This window comes from Malassezia japonica, chromosome 1 (genome assembly GCF_029542785.1).
Source record: "Malassezia japonica chromosome 1, complete sequence".
NCBI classification, from domain to species: domain Eukaryota; kingdom Fungi; phylum Basidiomycota; class Malasseziomycetes; order Malasseziales; family Malasseziaceae; genus Malassezia; species Malassezia japonica.
In genome coordinates, this window is record NC_083370.1 from 1,849,023 (window position 1) to 1,867,680 (window position 18,658).

The 18,658-nt window shown below is 62.5% G+C and overlaps 10 protein-coding genes across 10 annotated transcripts; 4 read left to right on the forward strand and 6 right to left on the reverse strand.

Moving 5' to 3' along the window:
• Window positions 1–36: 36 nt before the first annotated feature.
• MJAP1_000995 (uncharacterized protein) lies at window positions 37–1,713 on the reverse strand (the record flags this gene model as incomplete). Its single annotated transcript, XM_060264961.1, has 5 exons — window positions 37–285; window positions 333–687; window positions 715–1,394; window positions 1,425–1,489; window positions 1,689–1,713. 5 exons carry the CDS (start codon window positions 1,711–1,713, stop codon window positions 37–39), a joined length of 1,374 nt encoding a protein of 457 aa, XP_060120944.1.
• A 259-nt stretch (window positions 1,714–1,972) lies between these two features.
• On the forward strand, window positions 1,973–3,577 carry CCT2 (T-complex protein 1 subunit beta; the record flags this gene model as incomplete). Its single annotated transcript, XM_060264962.1, has 2 exons — window positions 1,973–1,999; window positions 2,027–3,577. The coding sequence occupies 2 exons, from the start codon at window positions 1,973–1,975 to the stop codon at window positions 3,575–3,577; spliced, it is 1,578 nt and encodes a 525-aa protein (XP_060120945.1).
• Window positions 3,578–3,715: 138 nt separating this feature from the next.
• cox5 (Cytochrome c oxidase subunit 5B, mitochondrial) lies at window positions 3,716–4,336 on the reverse strand (the record flags this gene model as incomplete). The annotated part of the gene is made up of 3 exons (XM_060264963.1): window positions 3,716–3,846; window positions 3,881–4,015; window positions 4,054–4,336. 3 exons carry the CDS (start codon window positions 4,334–4,336, stop codon window positions 3,716–3,718), a joined length of 549 nt encoding a protein of 182 aa, XP_060120946.1.
• A 308-nt stretch (window positions 4,337–4,644) lies between these two features.
• MET15 (adenosylmethionine cyclotransferase) lies at window positions 4,645–6,003 on the reverse strand (the record flags this gene model as incomplete). The annotated part of the gene is made up of 4 exons (XM_060264964.1): window positions 4,645–5,767; window positions 5,793–5,858; window positions 5,888–5,937; window positions 5,980–6,003. The coding sequence occupies 4 exons, from the start codon at window positions 6,001–6,003 to the stop codon at window positions 4,645–4,647; spliced, it is 1,263 nt and encodes a 420-aa protein (XP_060120947.1).
• A 180-nt stretch (window positions 6,004–6,183) lies between these two features.
• Window positions 6,184–8,775, reverse strand: STR3 (cysteine-S-conjugate beta-lyase; the record flags this gene model as incomplete). Its single annotated transcript, XM_060264965.1, has 1 exon — window positions 6,184–8,775. One exon carries the CDS (start codon window positions 8,773–8,775, stop codon window positions 6,184–6,186), a length of 2,592 nt encoding a protein of 863 aa, XP_060120948.1.
• A 38-nt stretch (window positions 8,776–8,813) lies between these two features.
• Window positions 8,814–9,923, reverse strand: MJAP1_001000 (uncharacterized protein; the record flags this gene model as incomplete). The annotated part of the gene is made up of 1 exon (XM_060264966.1): window positions 8,814–9,923. One exon carries the CDS (start codon window positions 9,921–9,923, stop codon window positions 8,814–8,816), a length of 1,110 nt encoding a protein of 369 aa, XP_060120949.1.
• A 139-nt stretch (window positions 9,924–10,062) lies between these two features.
• MJAP1_001001 (uncharacterized protein) lies at window positions 10,063–12,025 on the forward strand (the record flags this gene model as incomplete). Its single annotated transcript, XM_060264967.1, has 2 exons — window positions 10,063–10,372; window positions 10,395–12,025. The coding sequence occupies 2 exons, from the start codon at window positions 10,063–10,065 to the stop codon at window positions 12,023–12,025; spliced, it is 1,941 nt and encodes a 646-aa protein (XP_060120950.1).
• A 49-nt stretch (window positions 12,026–12,074) lies between these two features.
• On the forward strand, window positions 12,075–13,183 carry MJAP1_001002 (uncharacterized protein; the record flags this gene model as incomplete). Its single annotated transcript, XM_060264968.1, has 4 exons — window positions 12,075–12,339; window positions 12,362–12,605; window positions 12,633–13,121; window positions 13,159–13,183. The coding sequence occupies 4 exons, from the start codon at window positions 12,075–12,077 to the stop codon at window positions 13,181–13,183; spliced, it is 1,023 nt and encodes a 340-aa protein (XP_060120951.1).
• Window positions 13,184–13,264: 81 nt separating this feature from the next.
• MJAP1_001003 (uncharacterized protein) lies at window positions 13,265–13,727 on the reverse strand (the record flags this gene model as incomplete). The annotated part of the gene is made up of 2 exons (XM_060264969.1): window positions 13,265–13,552; window positions 13,575–13,727. The coding sequence occupies 2 exons, from the start codon at window positions 13,725–13,727 to the stop codon at window positions 13,265–13,267; spliced, it is 441 nt and encodes a 146-aa protein (XP_060120952.1).
• A 217-nt stretch (window positions 13,728–13,944) lies between these two features.
• SWR1 (DNA helicase) lies at window positions 13,945–18,633 on the forward strand (the record flags this gene model as incomplete). Its single annotated transcript, XM_060264970.1, has 1 exon — window positions 13,945–18,633. One exon carries the CDS (start codon window positions 13,945–13,947, stop codon window positions 18,631–18,633), a length of 4,689 nt encoding a protein of 1,562 aa, XP_060120953.1.
• Between the last annotated feature and the right edge of the window lie 25 nt (window positions 18,634–18,658).

The following is an 18,658-nucleotide window of genomic DNA, read 5'->3' on the forward strand; positions in this document are numbered from 1 at the left end:
AGATAAAAGAACGGTGTTTCTATGCCATGATACCCTCTACAGCTTCGCCTTAGGAGTGCCCATTTCAAGAATCTCGCCGGGTTCCTCGTCCTCAGGCTCACCGATACGCATCGAATCGGTCGAGAGCTTGCCAAGGTTCTTGGGGTCGTTCATGTCCAAGTGGTGCGCAAACGAGAAGACCCGTCGCTGGTGGCTCGAAAGACCAAAGTCGGGCACCAACTCATCCGTGCCACTCTCGAGATGCAGCAGACGCGCGGAAGTAAGGCGGCCCAGGACGGGAAGGAACTAGAACGTGTTAGTATAGGAACAAAAAAAAAAAAATTGCAACGTACCTTGAAGGCGTGGCCCGAGTCGCCCGAGCACACCAGCAGATTGTCCACATTCGGGTGGAAGTCAATCAGGAAGTTTTCGTCAATAGAGTCGCTGTACCAGCAGATACGTGTGAAATGGACCGACGCATTCTTGTTCGGACCCTCGAACTGGAGAATGGGGAATAGGGTGCGGATCTCCTTGAGCATTTTGTTCACCTGCTTGTGCGTAGGCACGCTGGGGAACGCCGAGCCCTGGTAATCGGCTGGGTTCGGGAAGTCACTTCCGCGCTGAAAGGTGAGCAAACACAAGAGACGTACACCGTGGATCGCGCACTTCAGAATTCCATCCGCGTTGGGCTCGAACGTGTAAAAGCCGCTGAGGTGAGCTTCGCAAATGACGTACGTGTACAGGTTAAAGGTAACCGGAGTGCCCTTGAACTTCTGGGCGACCTCGGGGTCGAGCTTCATCGTAAGCACACAATGCGCGGTCGGGCGAACGACCTCGCGCTCGAGCGGCACCTTGAGTGTATGGAGCATCGAACGCGTCCAGCAGCCGACCGCGAGCACGACACGGTCCGCGTAAAACTTGCGGCCGTCGGCCGTGACCGCACCGCACACGCGGGGCTTCTTTTGGTCGTAAGACGGGTCCTTGTAAAGCAGCGACGCGACCTGCGCGTTGGTAATCACCTCGGCGCCCAAACGGCGCGCCTCATCCAGGGTAGCGAACGTGGCATTCTTCGACTCAGCCCAGCCACCCTGCGGGTTGTAGTATCCGACCTGCCTGCCGAAATTGGTGTACGCCTCGCCGAGGTGCGGACGCAGGGACGGAGGGAAGGCGCTCACGGCCTCGTCCGAGCTCTTGATGCCAAAAGCCTGCGGGAGCTGGATCGCATCCACCGAGTTCTCCATGTCGGTCACCGGGGCGACAGCGTTCCGGACGCCATCTTCGACCCACTGCTTCGCGTTCTCGTAGTGTTCGCCCGAGCGGAACACGACACCCGTCTCGTGGTAGAACTTGGACACGATTGGGCTCGTGCGCCACATATGGTTCGCCTTTTTGCCCAGGTCACGGTAGTGCTGGTCCTGTATATTAGCTTGTCCTTGTCAACATACAGAGTAATCCGCACGGATGATCTTGTTCAGATCGTTCGATGCGGCATTGTCCGCAGCGCGGCCGTCTGCGGAACGCTCCAGAACCGTGACGCGGTGGCCCAAACGGGCCAGTTCCAACGCAGTCGAAGCGCCAAATGCACCAGCTCCGATTACAATTACGTGCGTGAACGAGCTCATTGCCACTTTTCAAGGAAGATGGAAACTGGGAATCTTGGGCAAAAAAATCCTCAGGGTTCGCTCGAAAATTCGGAATTGATCGGGCACAGAGGTCCGGTTGTGTACGGCTCATGGTCCCTTTTCGGGGCTCTTCATAGCGCAACATGGTTCCTACCATGCCATATACCACCCTCGACAATGCACAACCACATAGCGAGCACGTCGTGGTGCCTGCGCCCCCTCCCTTACGCCAATTCACCGCCCGATCGTGCTGCACTAGGAACGTGGTGGACCTCCACAACACCGAAGGGCCTACTAGGTCGATCTAACAAGCCACGCGACGCGGCATTTGCGCGGCGGCCGACCGTCTCACTTAGCGTTAGGCGGCGAGAATGTCTGCGCCTATTTTTGCGCAGGAGGTGCGTAGGGAGGCAAACTAACGTTAGGCTACTCAAGAGCGTGCTGAGAATGCACGCCTGTCGTCGTTTGTCGGCGCGCTGGCGCTTGGCGATCTGGTAAAGAGCACATTGGGCCCGAAAGGCATGAACAAGATTCTGCAGTCGGTCGGCGGCTCGAACGACATTGTCGTGACGAACGATGGTGCGACGATCCTCAAGTCGATCTACCTTGATAACCCTGCGGCCAAGATCCTGGTGAATATCTCCAAGGTGCAGGACGACGAGGTGGGCGATGGCACGACCAGTGTCTGTGTCCTTGCCGCAGAGCTTTTACGCGAGGCGGAGCAGCTCGTCGAGTCGCACATGCATCCTCAGGTCGTTGTGGACGGATACCGTATCGCGAGCAAGGCTGCGCTCGAGGCGCTCCAGGCCTCGGCGCAGGACCACGCGGCTGACCCCAAGCAGTTCCGTGAGGACCTGCTGAATATCGCGCGGACCACGCTCTCCTCCAAGGTCCTGTCGCAGGACAAGGACTACTTTGCGAACCTTGCTGTGGATGCCGTTTTACGTCTCAAGGGCTCGACCAATCTGGAGAACATCCAGATCATCAAAAAGCTCGGTGGCAAGCTTACCGACAGCTACCTCGACGAGGGCTTCATTCTGGACAAGCGCATCGCGCCCAACTCGGTCAAGCGCTTGGAAAACGCCAAGATCCTCATTGCCAACACCTCTATGGACACGGACAAGATCAAGGTGTTTGGTGCGCGTGTGCGTGTCGAAGGCACCGGCAAGCTCGCCGAGATTGAGCGTGCGGAGCGCGACAAGATGAAGGCCAAGGTCGACCGTATCAAGGCTCACGGTATCACCTGCTTTGTGAACCGCCAGCTGATCTACAACTACCCCGAGTCGCTCTTGACCGATGCCGGCATCATGTGCATTGAGCACGCCGACTTTGAGGGCGTGGAGCGCCTTGCGCTCGTCACTGGCGGCGAGATTACCAGCACCTTTGACCGCCCCGACCTCGTCCGTCTCGGCCACTGTGGCGAGATCGAGGAGGTGATGATTGGCGAGGACAAGCTGATCAAGTTCTCGGGTGTCGCCGCGGGCGAGGCCTGCACTGTGGTGCTGCGTGGCGCCACCTCTCAGATGATTGACGAGGCGGAGCGTTCGCTGCACGATGCGCTCAGTGTCCTGAGCCAGACCGTGAAGGAGACGCGCGTGACCTACGGTGGTGGCTGCGCCGAGATGGCGATGAGCAACGCGGTGGACGAAGAGGCGCGCAAGACTTCGGGAAAAAAGGCGCTTGCCGTCGAGGCGTTTGCACGCGCGCTGCGCCAGCTCCCGACCATCCTGTCCGACAATGCGGGTCTCGATTCGTCCGACCTCGTGGCCAAGCTGCGTGCAGCGCACCACGACGGCAAGAGCGACATGGGTCTCGACCTGGACAGCGGCAAGCTCGCGTCGATGGCCGAGATGGGTGTCACGGAAAGCTACAAGCTGAAGCGGCAAGTCGTGGTCTCGGCCAGTGAGGCGGCCGAGATGATCATGCGCGTGGACGACATTCTGAAGGCGGCCCCGCGCAAGCGCGAAGCCCACTAGATTCATTCAGTAGCAGCACAGCAATGCATCTATGAAACCCTGATTGAATGCTCCATGGCATTGAGAGGTGATCGTATACAACTTGCAAGTCTCCCTGCCTGGAGTGCATACTGCGACCTGAGCTGGGTAAAACGTCACTTAGATGACGTGGCCCTTGCCCTTGTAGCCCTCGCTCGCAATACCAGTGATGGGGTTCTGGTTGTTCTCCTTGGCCCGGGCAGTCATCTCCTCCTGGTACTCCTTGGTCATGGACTTGGGGGCGGGCTTAGCTGTGGTTAGCGACGCTGCGAAGAAAACACGTACCGAGCGAGCGGACGCCGTAGAAGCCGGCAATACCGAAGCCAGCGGCGAGGGCAGTGCCGATAATCACGCGGCCAGTCTGGCCCGGGGGAGAGACGGGCTTGCGCGGGCCGTAGGGGCCGTACGCAACGAAGTATGCTGTCGGTTAGTCCACACGACCAGGGCAAATTACGTACCACCCTTCTGCTCGTTGACCGAGAGGTCCTTCCAGTCCTTGCGCTGGATCTCCTCGAGCTGCTTGTACACCGAGTACTGCTCCTCCTTGGAGAGCTTGGCCCAGTGCGACTCAATGTTGGGCAGGACCTTGCTGAGCTCGACCGCACCGCTCTGCTCCAGGAGCTTGCCTTCCCGGGCCGTGGCGGGGGTCCAGCGCTCACTCTTGGTGATCAAAGTACGAGCGTAGCCCGTCGTATTACGGGGAATCACGCGGGGGAGAGCAGCACGCACACTTCCAATCATCACGGCTGTTCGACAAGGAATCGTGTTTCTAAGCAAGACGCCGGTCAGAACCGCCCGCTGCAAATTACGGAACCAAACGGGAAACGCAGATTGGCAATTCCCAGCGGACCTCAGGTATCTCGGCCGAAAATACCGGCGCCGGCAGCACGCGTCGCAGGGTGGAGGCCGAGGCTGGCGCACAGACAGGAGTAGGTAGGCATGGTTAAGCACGCCTAGAAATCTATGTACAAAAGTACACGTTGATCAGGTCATGTTGAACGTAGAGTCATCATTAGAGAGATGAGTCTTTTGGCGGGATGAATATGCATTTAGGCAATGACCTTGAACGCCTGGTCAAAGTCGGCCTTGATGTCGTCAATGAACTCGGTACCGACCGAGACGCGGATCAGGTCGTTGCTGACACCCGAAGCCTGCTGCTCCTCGGAGGTAAGCTGCTGGTGGGTGGTCGAGGCAGGGTGGATGATGAGGGTCTTGAGGTCACCCACGTTGGCCAGGTTCGAGGCGAGCTTGAGCGAGTCGACAAACTTGCTGGCGTCCTCCTCGCTGCCCTTGACACCGAAGCTGATCACGCCACCAAAGCCGCGGGTAAGGAGCTGCTTGGCGCGCTCGTGGGTGGGGTGCGACTTGAGGCCGGGGTAGAGCACCCAGCTCACCTGCGGGTGCTGCTCGAGGTACTCGGCGAGCTTCAGCGAGTTGGACACGTGGCGCTCGGCACGGAGAGAGAGCGTCTCGAGACCCTGGAGGAGCAAAAAGGCGTCAAAGGCACTCATGCAGCTACCGAGGTCACGCAGGATCACCACACGGACGTAGGCGATGAAAGCCTGGGGGCCGAGCACCTCGTAGAACTTGAGGCCGTGGTAACCCTCCGACGGCTCGGTGAACTGGGGGAAGCGACCGCTCTTGCTCCAGTCAAAGTTGCCCGAGTCGATGACAACACCGGCGATGGTCGTGCCGTGGCCACCGATCCACTTGGTGGCCGAGTGCACGACGATGTCGGCGCCGTGCTCAATCGGGCGGATCAGGTAACCACCCATACCAAAGGTGTTGTCCACGACGAGGGGAATGCCGTGCTTGTGCGCGACCTCGGCGATGGCCTTGATGTCGGGCACCTCGTAGCGCGGGTTCGAGATGGACTCAATGTACACAGCCTTGGTGCGGCTGTCGATCGACTTCTCGATTTCCTCAGCAGAGAGCTTGTTCACGAACTTGGTCGTGACACCCCACTTGGGGAAGAGCACCTTGAACTGGTTGTAGGTACCGCCGTAGAGGAGGGTCGACGACACGATGTTGTCGCCCTGCGAGGCGAGCGACAGGAGCGCCATAGCCTGAGCGGACTGGCCCGAGGAGGCGGCCACAGCGCCGATACCGCCCTCGAGGGCAGCCATGCGCTTCTCAAACACGTCCACGGTGGGGTTGCCGATACGCGAGTAGCTGGAATAAGCTCGAAAGAACGTACATGTTGCCGGCGGCACGCAGACCGAAGAGGTCGGCACCGTGCTGCGAGTCGTTGAAGACGAACGAGCTGCGTTGTTAGGAAGAAGGGCAACGTACGTGGAGGCCACGATCGGCACGGCACGGGCGTTGGTGCCAGCGTCAGGGGTCTGGCCGGCGTGGAGCTAGGGATGAGCGCTCGTCGCACCTACCTGAAGAGTATCAAAGTGAGACATCGCGAAGCAGGATCAAAGCACTAGAGAACAAGGGAAGACAGGACGTGCGTTCCCGGCACTTGAAATGCGGTCCGTGCTTCGACACGTGTCGCACGCCGACGTTCGCCTATGGCGCAACTCGCTGCAGGAAAGGTGTGCTCCGTGTTCGGCCGAGGGCGATATTGCGCACGACGACGTCGACTACGTATAGGCCCACGTGCCCGACGCCTCCGCCCACGCGGCGAGCTGGTCGGTGGGTGTGTGGAGGAAGTGGGTGGCTTGTGCACCGCTCTCCGGCGAGGGTTGCACGAGCAGGCCGAGGCCGGGGCCGCCGACCTTGGTCTCGTACGAGGAGAAGCCGTAAGTCGCGAGCGACTGGACCAGGGAATCAGTCTGCGCTTCGCTCATGTCGTCGCGCAGGAGCGTAATGGCACATCCGCCGCCGCCGCCGCCGGTGAGCTTCGCGCGCAGACGGTGGGGCTGCGCGGCGCACGTCTTGCGTACCGTCTCCAGCGCGGGGTGGCCGACGCGCATCTGAACGAGCTGAAGATGATTCAGGTCCATGAGGCGGCCGAGGCGCTCCAACAGCGACGCGCGGCTTACGGCCATCTCGCCGGGCGGGGGCTCGAGCAGGAACTGCGCCTCGTCGGCGAGCATCTGAATCGTGTCAAACGCAGCCTGCATGCGCTCCGGCTCCTCCTCCTTCTGCGCACTGACACTCGCGACGAGTGCCTTGGTATTCCGCGGGACGCCCGTATCGGTGATGAGCAGGCGCAACGCGTCGAAGCCGCTGATCTGCGTCATTTTGTTCTCCTTCAGTGCATTGGTCGGAAGCGCACGCGAGAAGGCGATCGCGCCGCCGTGCGTCGCCACGGTGTTGTCCACGCCGCTCGGCTGGCCGTGGATCACCTTCTCTGCGAGGAACGCCCAGCGATTGATCTCGGACGTGTCGGCCTCGGGCAACGGCGCATCGGCGCGCGTCGGGAGGGTACGGTGGCCGTGCGTGTAGAGCATCGACGAGGCAAGGCACGCCGACACGGCGGCACTGCTGCCGAGACCCGCGCTGATCGGCAGCGACGAGCGGATCTGGAAATTTTGGCCATGGCTCTCGGGCGAGCCGAGGTAGAGATAGAGATAGAGGCAGGCGACGCTCGCCGCCTGGCGGCGGTCGCCCTCGGGGAACTGTGCGACGAGCGGCGTAAGAAGCGCCACGAGCTTCTCGTCGAGCTCGGTCGGGACGTCCGCCGTCGTCGGCCGTGCGGCCCACGGCAGCGCGTCGATCGCCCACTCGCACTCGAGCGCAATGTCGGGCATCTCGAGGCGCAGCATCTTGTCAGTGCGCGGCGTCACGCGTCCGTAGCACCGCAGCGCCGTGCACGCCGCGATGGCCGTCACGCCGTGCACTACGGCGTGCTCGCCAAAGAGAATAACCTTGCCCGGGGCGCTCACCGCGAGCGTGTCTGGGACGACCGGCTTCGGCGCGTTCTTGAGCGAGTTGGAACGCAGCTGCGTACGCAGCGCCTCCATCTCGTCCTGGACCGGGATGCGCTCGTACTCGGGCGTGCCGTCCGGCGCGACACCGATCTGGCGGATGGCGCCCGCGCTGACGAGCGCCTGCGTGAGGTCGTCGAGGAGATCGCGCACGTCCTCGATGCCGACGCACACGCGGATCAGGTTTTCCGGCATGCCGCGCTCCGCGCGCACCTTGGGGTCGATGCTCGCGTGCGACATGAGGCACGGCATGCTCAGCAAGCTGTTGACGCATCCGAAGCTCACGCTAACCCCCCATAACTTGACGGCGGCCGTAATGCGCGCCGAGAGCTCCTTGTCGCCCGTCTCGAAGCTCATCACCGAGCCCGGCCCCTTGGACATGCGCTGGTGGATTGCGTAGCCCGGGTGCGTGCGCAGACCCGGGTAGTTGACGTGGAAGCCGAGGCGCTGCAGAAAGTGGGCGATCTGCATCGCGTTCACTTGCATCTTGTCCATGCGCAGTGCAAGCGTCTTGACGCCGCGCAGGAGCAGGAATGAGTCGAGCGGCGCGAGGGAGTTGCCCACCGAGTTGATCGTAAAGTACATGCGCTGTGCGAGGTCATCGCGGTTGCACGCCACGACACCGGCCATGATGTCGTGGTGGCCCGAGAGGTACTTGGTCGCCGAGTCGTACACGATGTCGACGCCCATATCGAGCGGGCGCATGAGGTAGGGCGAGAGCATTGTGTTGTCCACAATCACGAGCGCTTCCGGAACGTGCTTGCGGACGATCTGCACGAACCGCGGAATGTCGCAGATCTTGAGCAAAGGATTCGTCGGCGACTCGAGCATGACCATGGTCACCGGTCCTGCGCGCCCCTCGGCATAGTCGGCGGCGCACTGCGCGAGGTGCCGCTCAAAGATGATCGCGTCGGTCGTGTCGACGTGGTCCACCTGGATCTCGTACGTGGTGCGCAAAATGCCCAGCAGGCGGTTTGTGCCGCCGTACAAGTCATCGCCCGCGACGATGCGCTCGCGCGGCTTGACCATGCGCGTGATAATGTCCAAGCATGCCATGCCCGAGGCTAGCACATAGGTGTGCTTGCACCCCTGGAGCGCCGACAAATGGTTCTGCAGCACCGTGCGCGACGGATTGCCGGAGCGCGAGTAGTCAAACTCGGCGCCCGGCAGCCCCTTGAAGGTCGCCGTGAGGTAGACAGGCGTCGAAGACGCGCCGTACTGATCGCGGTGTGCCGGATCATTGGTCGTCGTGCACAGCGTCGCGAAGCGGAAGCCCTCGTCCTGCTGGGGGAGGTCCGCCATGGTCAGAGTCAGATGCTGAGATAAGCACTATGGTACAATTAATTCACCCGCTTGTAGCCGCGGAAGCCGACGCCGACGCAGGAGAAGATGTGCTCCTCGGTGTCCGGCACGGGCTTGATCTTGAACACGACACCAAGCGTGTCGCGGATATCACGGAGGCACTGCACGGCCTGAGGCGTCAGCGCGCCGAGGCGCACTTTCGCGACGTCCTCCGGTCCCAGCGCCATGAGCACGAGTGCCATCGGCTGGTGGCTGCGGTCGATGCATCCTCCTCCCTGGATCTCGGAGAGGAGCTGGCGCGCGGCCTGCAAGCCCACGTCCTCGGGCGTGACGCCCGGGGCAGAGGTCGCCTCGGACGAATGCAGCGTGCCGGTCGTCGACGTGGCGACGAGCGACATGGCGTAGCCTGGCGACTTGCCCGACTCCTCGCCGCGGTAGACGTCGGAAAAGAGGTAGAGATCAGGGATGTAGCGGTTCAGCACGCTGCGGGCCGCGTCGATCATGCGGTTGCTCATCTGCGGCGAGACGCGCACGGCGCTGGCAATGCCGCGGATCTTGCGGATGCGTCCCGGCTCGACAAAATTGAGCGGGCGCAGCGTCGCGATGAGCGGCGCGCGGAAGAAGACCTCGCCGCCGCCCTGCGGGGGCGCGCCGCGCTTGGCGATGCGCAGCTCCATGGACGACGCGAGCATCGAGACCGAGTCGAGCGGCATAAACATGGCGAGCTGCGGGAGCGTCACAGTGCGCAGCGTGTCCACGCCCATGTCCCCCATGCCGGTCGTGATGCCGCGGAGCGTGAGCGCGATCTCCTGCTTTGCGAACGGCGCCAAAAGCACAATCCACTCGAAAAAGTAGCCGATCGAGCGCGAGAGGCCGCAATCGTGCGTCACCGCACCGCCAAACACAATACCGGGGCGGTAGTAGACCGATGTACCTGTGTAGTTGATCTCGACCGTGCTGCCATTGGTCAGCTTTTCGAGCAGACGCAAAAAGCCTGCCTCAAAGTCGCGAATTCCGGGCTCCTCGTCGTCGGGGCGGATCTTGTCAATGCGCACGGGTCGCGACGAGAGCGTCGCTAGCACGAGACGCTGCCGAAAGTAGGCATGGCCGGTGAAGCGCACAAGGCGCTCGTCCTCGTCCCCCGCCATCGTCGCTACGCGCCAAAAAAATTCCTGCCGCGTGGCAATTCTCGCTGACAAATCGATTGGCCGAGCTTGCTTGGTTACCAAGATGGCATCGGGCGGCCAGGGCGACGTGTTGCCGCAGGCTTCTTCTTCGCGTCAGGCCATGGGGGATGACTACGTCCCGTCGAACGTCAAGGGCATCTTTGTCGCCGAGTTCCTCGTGCGCGAGGGCAATACAATCGTCTATACGTATCCAGAGACGCTCCCAGTCGACGGCTTCGAATGGAAGGTCCTGCCCAGCGGCGGCCACGACGTCGCGAGCGACACGATCCACTTTGAATGCGGAAATGTAGAAGGTGCCGTGCTCTTTTGCGTCGCCGCGTTTCGCTCGCGCCGCTTCTCGGAAGAGGAGATGGCGAACGATACCCAGAACCGCCGCGGCGCTCGCTCGGTGAGCGTCGGCGTGGTGCTTGGTACGTCGATATACTAACGCAGCGTGCACCTCTTCGAATCCCAGCCAGGAACTCGCCGAGTTTCTGCCGCACATTGCCCACCTCGAGCGCCTCGCGGACGAGGTGGTGCATGGCGCGCCGCCGAATACCGTGCAGTCGTACGCGGACCGCTACCGCTACCGCGCCGAGGCGACGCTCGATCCAACGTCGAGCCTGGCGCGGTGCTCGATCGAGCACCTCGCGTACGACCCTGTAACCTACCTCTGTGCCATGAACCGCTTCCTCGGACCCCTCTTTGTTCCCCTCATCAAGCTCTTACAGCTTCCCAAAAAACGCCTGCTCCTCTACTGCCCGGCACCGGTCGAGCGGGGCGCGATCGTCGCGTTCAACCTCGCAGAGATCGTGCATGCGGCGTACGTGCACGCAGGCCGCGCGCCGGGCGACGTCCGTGTGCGTGGCCTCGTGAGCCTGCACGACCTCGCCGTGCTCCAGCGGGAGGCGGAGCAGGACGCCGATGACCGCGCGTGGGTCGCATGGACCTCGGACAAGATCTTTATGGACAAGCTCGAGGTGTTTGACGTCTTTTTGGACGTGTCGGCGTTTGCGTATCCTGGCGCCGCGCCGCGTGTGCCGCTCGCACGCCCGCTCGCGACGCGCGTCGAGCGCTCGCGCGAGCCGCCGGCCGCGCTCGGCCTCTCGTGGAGCTCGCGCGACCTGGCCTTGTACCTCGAGCTTGCGGAGCAGGAGCGGCAGTACGAGACTATTTTGCAGACGCACGAACGCGTCGCATTTGACGCGTGGCGCACCATGCCCGAGCGCGTCAATACGGGGGGGCTGCGTGTCGTGCTGCCGGCCGCGTGGACGTACCTGCAGCAGGACGCACGATCGCTCCCGGTCGGCTACGCGATTGTCTGGCTCGCATGCCTACGTGTGTGGCTCGCTGAGTGGTGGCTGATCCGCTCGCAGCTCCAGGTCGCGATCCCTATTTCGCTCGTCTTTCCGCTCGGCGTGCGCGCCGACGGCGGCATCAGCACCGGCATCGTGGACCTGACCGACACGGAAATGTCTGAGAGCGACGAGGACGAGGTCGAGTCGCTCGACTCGGTGCTGCGTGCTGACAACACGCACAAAAGCGACGTGCGCTCCATTGCCGAGTCGCTCAAGGACTCGGCACGCAGCATCGCATCCGAGCACGACGACGAGAGCATCTACTCGCAGGACGACCCCTTGGTCGCCGCATGCGGGCTCGGGACGCCCCGCCCGGATCGCGTGCACCGCTCTTCATCGCACGCGAGTCTCCCGTCGCCGAGGCGTCCGCCGCCGCGCGAACGCACCATCACGCCGGCGCACCCGCGCTTCAACCCGTGCCTCGCCCCGCTCTTGCCGCTCGAGACAATGTCGAGCGTGTACCTCTTTACGCTGTGGAGCAGCTATGTGCGCGCGATGCACGTCCAGGCGTCGGCGTACCTCGGCGAGCGCGTCGAGGCGGTGCCGACATCGCACGGCGAGTCGGCGCCGCTCCTGCAGCACCGCGCGATCGCCATGTCGCCCCGCGACTTTGGCGCACTCTCGCTCGACGCATCGAACGAGCTTGATCGTGCGATGCTGAGCAACATTCTCGCGCAGTACGGTTGCAAGCTGCGCGTCACCCGCGGATGGTGGCCGTGGGCATAGGACATAGGAAAGGGATCAGGACTGCCTCCACCTTGCGATCTCCCTCCACATGAGCGGACGAGCGGCGCGGCCGGCGCGCTACCGCCCCGGCAAGGCGCCTGCGCCTGAGCGCGATGAGTCGTCGGACGACGATGCGCCGGAGCCTGTGGCCGCGGCGCCTGCGCCTGAGCCGAAGCTACCGAGTCATACGACGGTGCCGGCCGTATTCTCGGCAGGCGTCACGATCCAGCAAGGCGACGAAGCGATTCGGTTTCCGCACGGCAAGGCGGACGCACAGGAAGCGCCTGCGCCCGATGTCGACTTGAGCGAATATGGTAGGTGCGAGTGCTAATGTAGAAACGGATACCGAGGACGAGGCAGAGCCTGCGCCTGAGCCTGCGCCTGCGCCCGCACCCGCGCAGCCTGCGATGCGCCCGATTACCGCGAGCCGGCCGCCCCCACGCGCGCCTGCGGCAGTGACGCTCCAAGCGGCGACCGTCGCGCCCGAGAGCGAGTCGGAGGAAGAGACCGAGAGTGAGAGTGAGAGCGAGAGTGAGAGCGAGGACGAGCCCGTAATGCTCAAGCCCGTCTTTGTGTCCAAGTACGTTTTTTTTTTTTGCTCACGCAGGCGCAACCGAGCCGAGGCGCCTCCTCCCTCTCTCGATACCACGGCCCAGCGTGCGTCCGATGCGGCTGAGCGTAAAAAAGCCGCGCACGATCTCGCGGCGGAACGTGTGCAGCGCGAGCTCCGTGAGCAGAAGCACGAGGAGGAGACGGTCGACGTGGACGATACCGACGATCTCGACCCTGACGCGGAGTTTGCCGCGTGGCGTCTTCGCGAGCTGGGCCGGATCCAGCGCGTGCAGACCGAAGAGGAGACGCGGCGCAAAGAGCAGGAAGAGGTCGCGCGGCGGCGTGCGCTCCCCGAGTCGCAGCGCCTCAAGGAAGATATGGAGCACGCGCGGCGCACGCGCGAGGAGAAGCGCAAAGGGCACCAAGGTTTCCTGCAAAAGTTCCACCACAAAGGCGCGTTCTACCAGGACATGGATATCCTGCAGCGCGACTATACCGAGTCGACGCCCGACGCGGTCGACAAGTCGGCGCTGCCCAAGATCATGCAGGTGCGCGACTTTGGCAAGCGCAGCCGGAGCAAGTGGACGTACGTATCCCCCATTTTGACCCAGCCATCTTGCAGCAGAGGACACGACGCACGGCGGGCGCGATTTACGTACAGAAGGCCTACAGAAACGGCGTCCGTAGCTATGGTGTCTTGCTCGTGAGTGTCGTCGCGAGCCAGTCGAGGCCCGGCGTAAGGCCCTTTCCGGTGAGCGCCGAGCACCCAAAGATCTGCCATGTCCGCTCGCGGAAGGCGGACAGGTTGAGTGCGTCGGAGATTTCGGAGGCGGTCATGGCGCCTTTTACGTCCTGCTTGTTTGCCCACACGAGGATCGGCGCCTTGGCCAAATTCTCGTCCGCGGCGATGCGGTGCAGCTCGGAACGTGCGAGTGCGACACGGTCGCGATCGTTGCTATCCACGACATAGATCAGCTAGGTCAGCCTTAGAACGTACCGCGTTCGTCGCAGTAAGGTACTGCGCCCAGCTTGAGCGCAGCGACGTCTGCCCGCCCACATCCCACAGCATAAACTTGAGGTTCTTGTATTCAAACATCTCGGTGTTGGACCCGATCGTCGGCGCGGTCGCCACCACCGACCCAAGCGTCATCTTGTACATCAACGTCGTCTTGCCCGCATTATCCAAACCCAGAATACATATCTTCAGCTCCTGCTGCCCGAACAACGAGTTCCAGAGCCGGCTGAACGCGACGCCCATCGTGCGCGCCGCGAAGCCGCACGCGCATTTTGCCTCGTAGGCCACTCGGGCCTGCCGCCAACAAAAAAGCGCCCGCGCGAAAAGGTTGGCGACATGCCGCGACAGGGCCATGGAGGATCGAGTTGAGGCGACGTCCACAGACCCTATTGTCGCTGCGGAGACGGCACACGGGCATGCGCCACCGGCGAACGATGCGCCTGCGCCACCACCAGGCGCCGAGCCCGCGCCAGACACGCCGCAGGCCGTCCCGGCGGGAGATGGGTCCGCCCCAGCAAAACGCTCGCGCGGCGATCCCGAGCGCAAGCGGCGCCGGCTGGACAGCGAGCTGAGCTTCTCCAGCCCCGGCCGCGCGTTTCAGATTGACCAGGCAGAGGAGCCGGCGCCTGCGCCAAAACAGGAAGAGGGCGTGCGCCATTCTTCGCGCACGCACCGTCCGTCGCGCCTCGCACTCGAGAGCGACGCATACCCCCGGGCGCGCCGTGCATCCGCCGAGCCGAAAAACGCGCCGCAGGACGACGCAGCGCGCCTCGAGCGGTGCCGCGCGCTCGAGGCGCAGATCGTGCGAAAAGACCTCGACTCGACGTTCAAGGAGCACGACGCACTCGTTCGCGAGCTCTATCACCTTACCAAGTTTGTGACACTCACTTCGTACAACCCGCAGGACGCACAGGAGGACAAGAGCGAGGTGTTTTTGCAGTTCCAGTCGCACTATGACCTCGCCGCCCGCCTCCTCGAGGCCAAGAGCCCCGGATCGACGCGCTCCACGCGGCGCTCCACGACGGAGCACCGCAAGGCTCTGGGGCTGGGAACACCACCTTCCGCGCCATCGGGGCCGAGCACGCCACCATCAGGGCCGTCGGGCACGCGCCCGTCGCGGTCCACCAGCACCGAGGCGCGGCGCGGCGCCGCGCCTCGGAAACGCCACGAGGCGCCGCTCGCGGGCGACGAGCAGATCGGCCTCGTGCCGCTGTCGAGCGCCAAGCTCAACCCCAGGCACCCGCCGCGCCTGCCGCTCATGTCCCCGCTGCAGCGGCCGCAGCCAGCGGCACACGGCGGCTCGCTCGCCGCCTTTTTCCAGTCGTATGCGATGTGGGACGACGACGTGGTCACGGCTGCAACACGCGAGCAGCGCATTGCGCGCGAGATCCAGCTGTACCAGCGCCTCGACCAGCTCCGGCAGCAGGGCAAGACGCTCGAGCCGAGCGGCACGATCTCGCTCCAAAAGCTCAAGCCGCAAGAAGCGCAGCGCGAAAAGGCGCACCACGACCACATGCTCGATGGGGTCGTATTCCGCGCACGGCGGATGCACCAGTCCGTCAAGGGACGTATCCAGCTCGCCAAGAAGGTGTCGCGCATGGTCGCAGCCTACTGGGAGCGCTCGCTGCATAGCGACGAGCGCGAGCAAAAGCTCGAGGAAAAGCGGCAGCGTGCACTTGCCAAGTGGACGATGCGCGAAGTAAGCCGCCAGTGGAAGCTGGCGATCACCGTCGTCCGCGCGCAGAAACAGGCGATTGAAAAGGCAGAGCGCGAAAAACTGGGCAAGAAACAACTGCAGGCGATTATCGAGCAGAGCACACAGATGCTCGAGACGCAACACGCTGAGCTTTCGATGCGGTACAGCGATGAGGAGGAGGATGAAGATGAGGATGAAGACGAGGAGGATGAAGGGGATGAAGAGGAAGAGGACGAAGAGGATGAGGATGAAGAAGTTGAGGATGAGGAAAACGAAGAGGACGAAGAGGACGAGGAAGAACTTGCCTCGGAAGCTACGCCCTCGGAAGCCCTGGCCGATGTCTCGGTGCAAGAGAACATGGACCAGGAGGATGCGAATCTTGAGCAGCAAATGTGGCAAGACGACATCGAAGATGCGTCTGAAGACGATGACCTTGCCGCGGATGCAGATCTTCCTATCGAGGAGCTCATGAAAAAGTACGGCTATGGTGGAGACGGTCTGCAGCCCCCCTCTTTGGCCCCCAAGGAAAAGGGCGAGGAAGACGACGAAGAGGACGAAGAAGAAGAGGATGAAGAAGAGGAGGACGAAGAAGAGGAGGACGAGGACGAAGAGGATGAGGAGGTCGAGGATGAGGAGGAGGAAGACGAGGAGGACAAAGACGAGGACGAGGCTGAAAACGACCAAGTCGACGACATCAAACTCACCTCGTCCGTCAACGAAGCCTCTTCTACACCCCCTACCGAGCCCAAGATCCAAGTGATCGACTCCAAAGATGACTCTCCGTCGGACGCGGACAAAGCCCAGGAATCCGACAGCAAACGCGCCAAGAACAAGTCCGACTCGCCGTCGGATGACTCGCTTCCCCTGGTGCGCCCTCCCTTCCTTCTACGCGGCACGCTGCGTCCCTACCAGCAAAAAGGTATGGAGTGGCTCGTGAGTCTGTACAACAACAACGTAAACGGCATTCTCGCCGACGAGATGGGTCTCGGCAAGACGATCCAGACCATCGCCCTCCTTGCGCACCTTGCGTGCGACCGCGGCATTTGGGGCCCTCACCTGATTGTCGCGCCGACCAGTGTCATGCTGAACTGGGAGATGGAATTTAAAAAGTTCCTTCCCGGCTTCAAGATCCTCTCCTACTACGGCACACAGAAGCAGCGCAAAGCAAAGCGTGTTGGTTGGAATACCGAGAACAGCTTCAACGTGTGCATTACGTCCTACCAGCTTGTGCTCGCCGATCAGCACATCTTCCGGCGCAAGCCGTGGATGTACCTAGTGCTCGACGAGGCGCACCATATCAAAAACTTCCGGTCGCAGCGCTGGCAGACCCTCCTCGGCTTCAACTCGCAGCGCCGGCTGCTCCTCACCGGTACGCCGCTGCAGAACAACCTGATGGATTTGTGGAGTCTCATGTACTTCTTGATGCCTCAAGGCATCGCCGAGGTCGCTGCGGCGAGCGGCGCGTTCTCCAACATGAAAGACTTCCAGGACTGGTTTTCCAACCCACTCGGCCGCGCTGCGGAGAACGCCGAGTCGATGGACGAAGAGACGCGGCAGACGGTCGCCAAGCTACACACCGTCCTGCGCCCCTATGTGCTGCGCCGCCTCAAGTCGGATGTCGAGCGCGAGATGCCGAAAAAATACGAGCACGTCCTTCCGTGCCGTCTTTCGAAGCGGCAACGGTTCTTGTACAATGACTTTATGTCGCGCGCCAAGACCCGCGAGAGTCTCGCGAGCGGCAACTACATGAGCATTATCAACTGCCTCATGCAGCTGCGCAAGGTGTGCAACCACCCTGACCTCTTTGAGCCTCGGCCTACCGTGACTGCCTTTGTGCAGAGCCGCTCGGCGGCGGCAGACTATGAGATCAAAGAGCTACTCGTCCGCCGCCGGCTATTGCAAGAGTCGGATGACAAGGTGAACCTCGGCCTGCTCAATCTCCAGTTTACGGACCGCGAGCCGCTTCTGACGCCGCTCGCGACGCGCCGCTATCGCAACTTGCAGGCCTCGGATGCCATCGCCAATGTCGCGCCGCCCGCACCTGCGCCGCCGCTCAGCGCGACGTCTGCGAGTGATCTGCGCCAGGCGCTGGTACAGAAGCGCGCGATCGACGCCTACGAGCACGCACAGCACCTTGCGTACTTGAACCGCTTCCGGTGCGACGTGCAGCCCATCTACGGCCGTGGCGTGCTGCGCATGGCCAAGGCGATGCAGACGTCTCCCCTCCTTCCGATGGACATTGTGGCGAACAACACGGCGTCGTACTGGACGCGCAGCGATGCCCTTAGCGACGCTGTGCTCTCCTACCACCAACGGAGTGCGCAGATGGCCGATACGCTGACGCGGTTTGCGTTTGCGACGCCCCCCGCGGTCGCGCAAGGCGTCGCCCAAGCAGCGCTGCCTGGTGTTGATGCGGACGCGCTCGCGCTGCGCTCGCCTGCACTCGACCCTCTGCATCGTGCTGCGGTGCAGCTCAACGTGTCGTTCCCCGACGCGTCGCTGCTGCAGTACGACTGTGGCAAGCTGCAGCAGCTCGACGTGCTGATGCGGCGCCTCGTGCCGAACGGCCATCGGATCCTGATCTTTACGCAAATGACCAAGGTCTTGGACATCCTTGAAAAGTTCTTCAACTACCAAGGCTATCGCTACCTCCGTCTGGACGGTGCGACCAAAGTCGAGCAACGCCAGGTGCTCACCGAGCGCTTCAACCGCGACACGCGCATTTCCGCCTTTATTTTGAGCACGCGTTCCGGCGGCCTCGGCATTAATTTGGTCGGTGCCGACACGGTGCTCTTTTATGATCTCGACTGGAACGCCGCGATCGAGTCGCAGTGCATGGACCGCGCGCACCGTATCGGCCAGACGCGCGACGTGCACATTTACCGCTTTGTCAGCGAGCATACGATCGAGGAGAATATGCTACGCAAGGCGAACCAAAAGCGCCGCCTGGACAGCATGGTGATCCAACAGGGCGAGTTTACTACGGAGCACCTCATGCGCAACGACTGGCGCGACATGCTCGACGAGAACGGCACGTCGCTCGGCGGTGTGCGCGTCGGCGACGAGACCGACACGCGTTCGGACCGCGAGGTGGACCGCGCGTTCCTCGCGGCGGAAGACGCGGAGGATGCTGCCGCGGCGCATGCCGCTCAAGAAGAAATGCAGCTCGACCAGGCCGACTTTGCGGCAGAAAGCGTGCCGCATACGGACGCTCCAGCCCCCCCACGCGAAGCTACCGAAGAACGCACCGACGAGTCACCTGCGCCCGAAGAAGACTTGGTCGGCTCTGTCGATGACTACATGCTGAAGATGGTCGAAGCCGACTGGGAATTCTTTGGGGCATAGCGTACAATACCCAATCACGTCCATA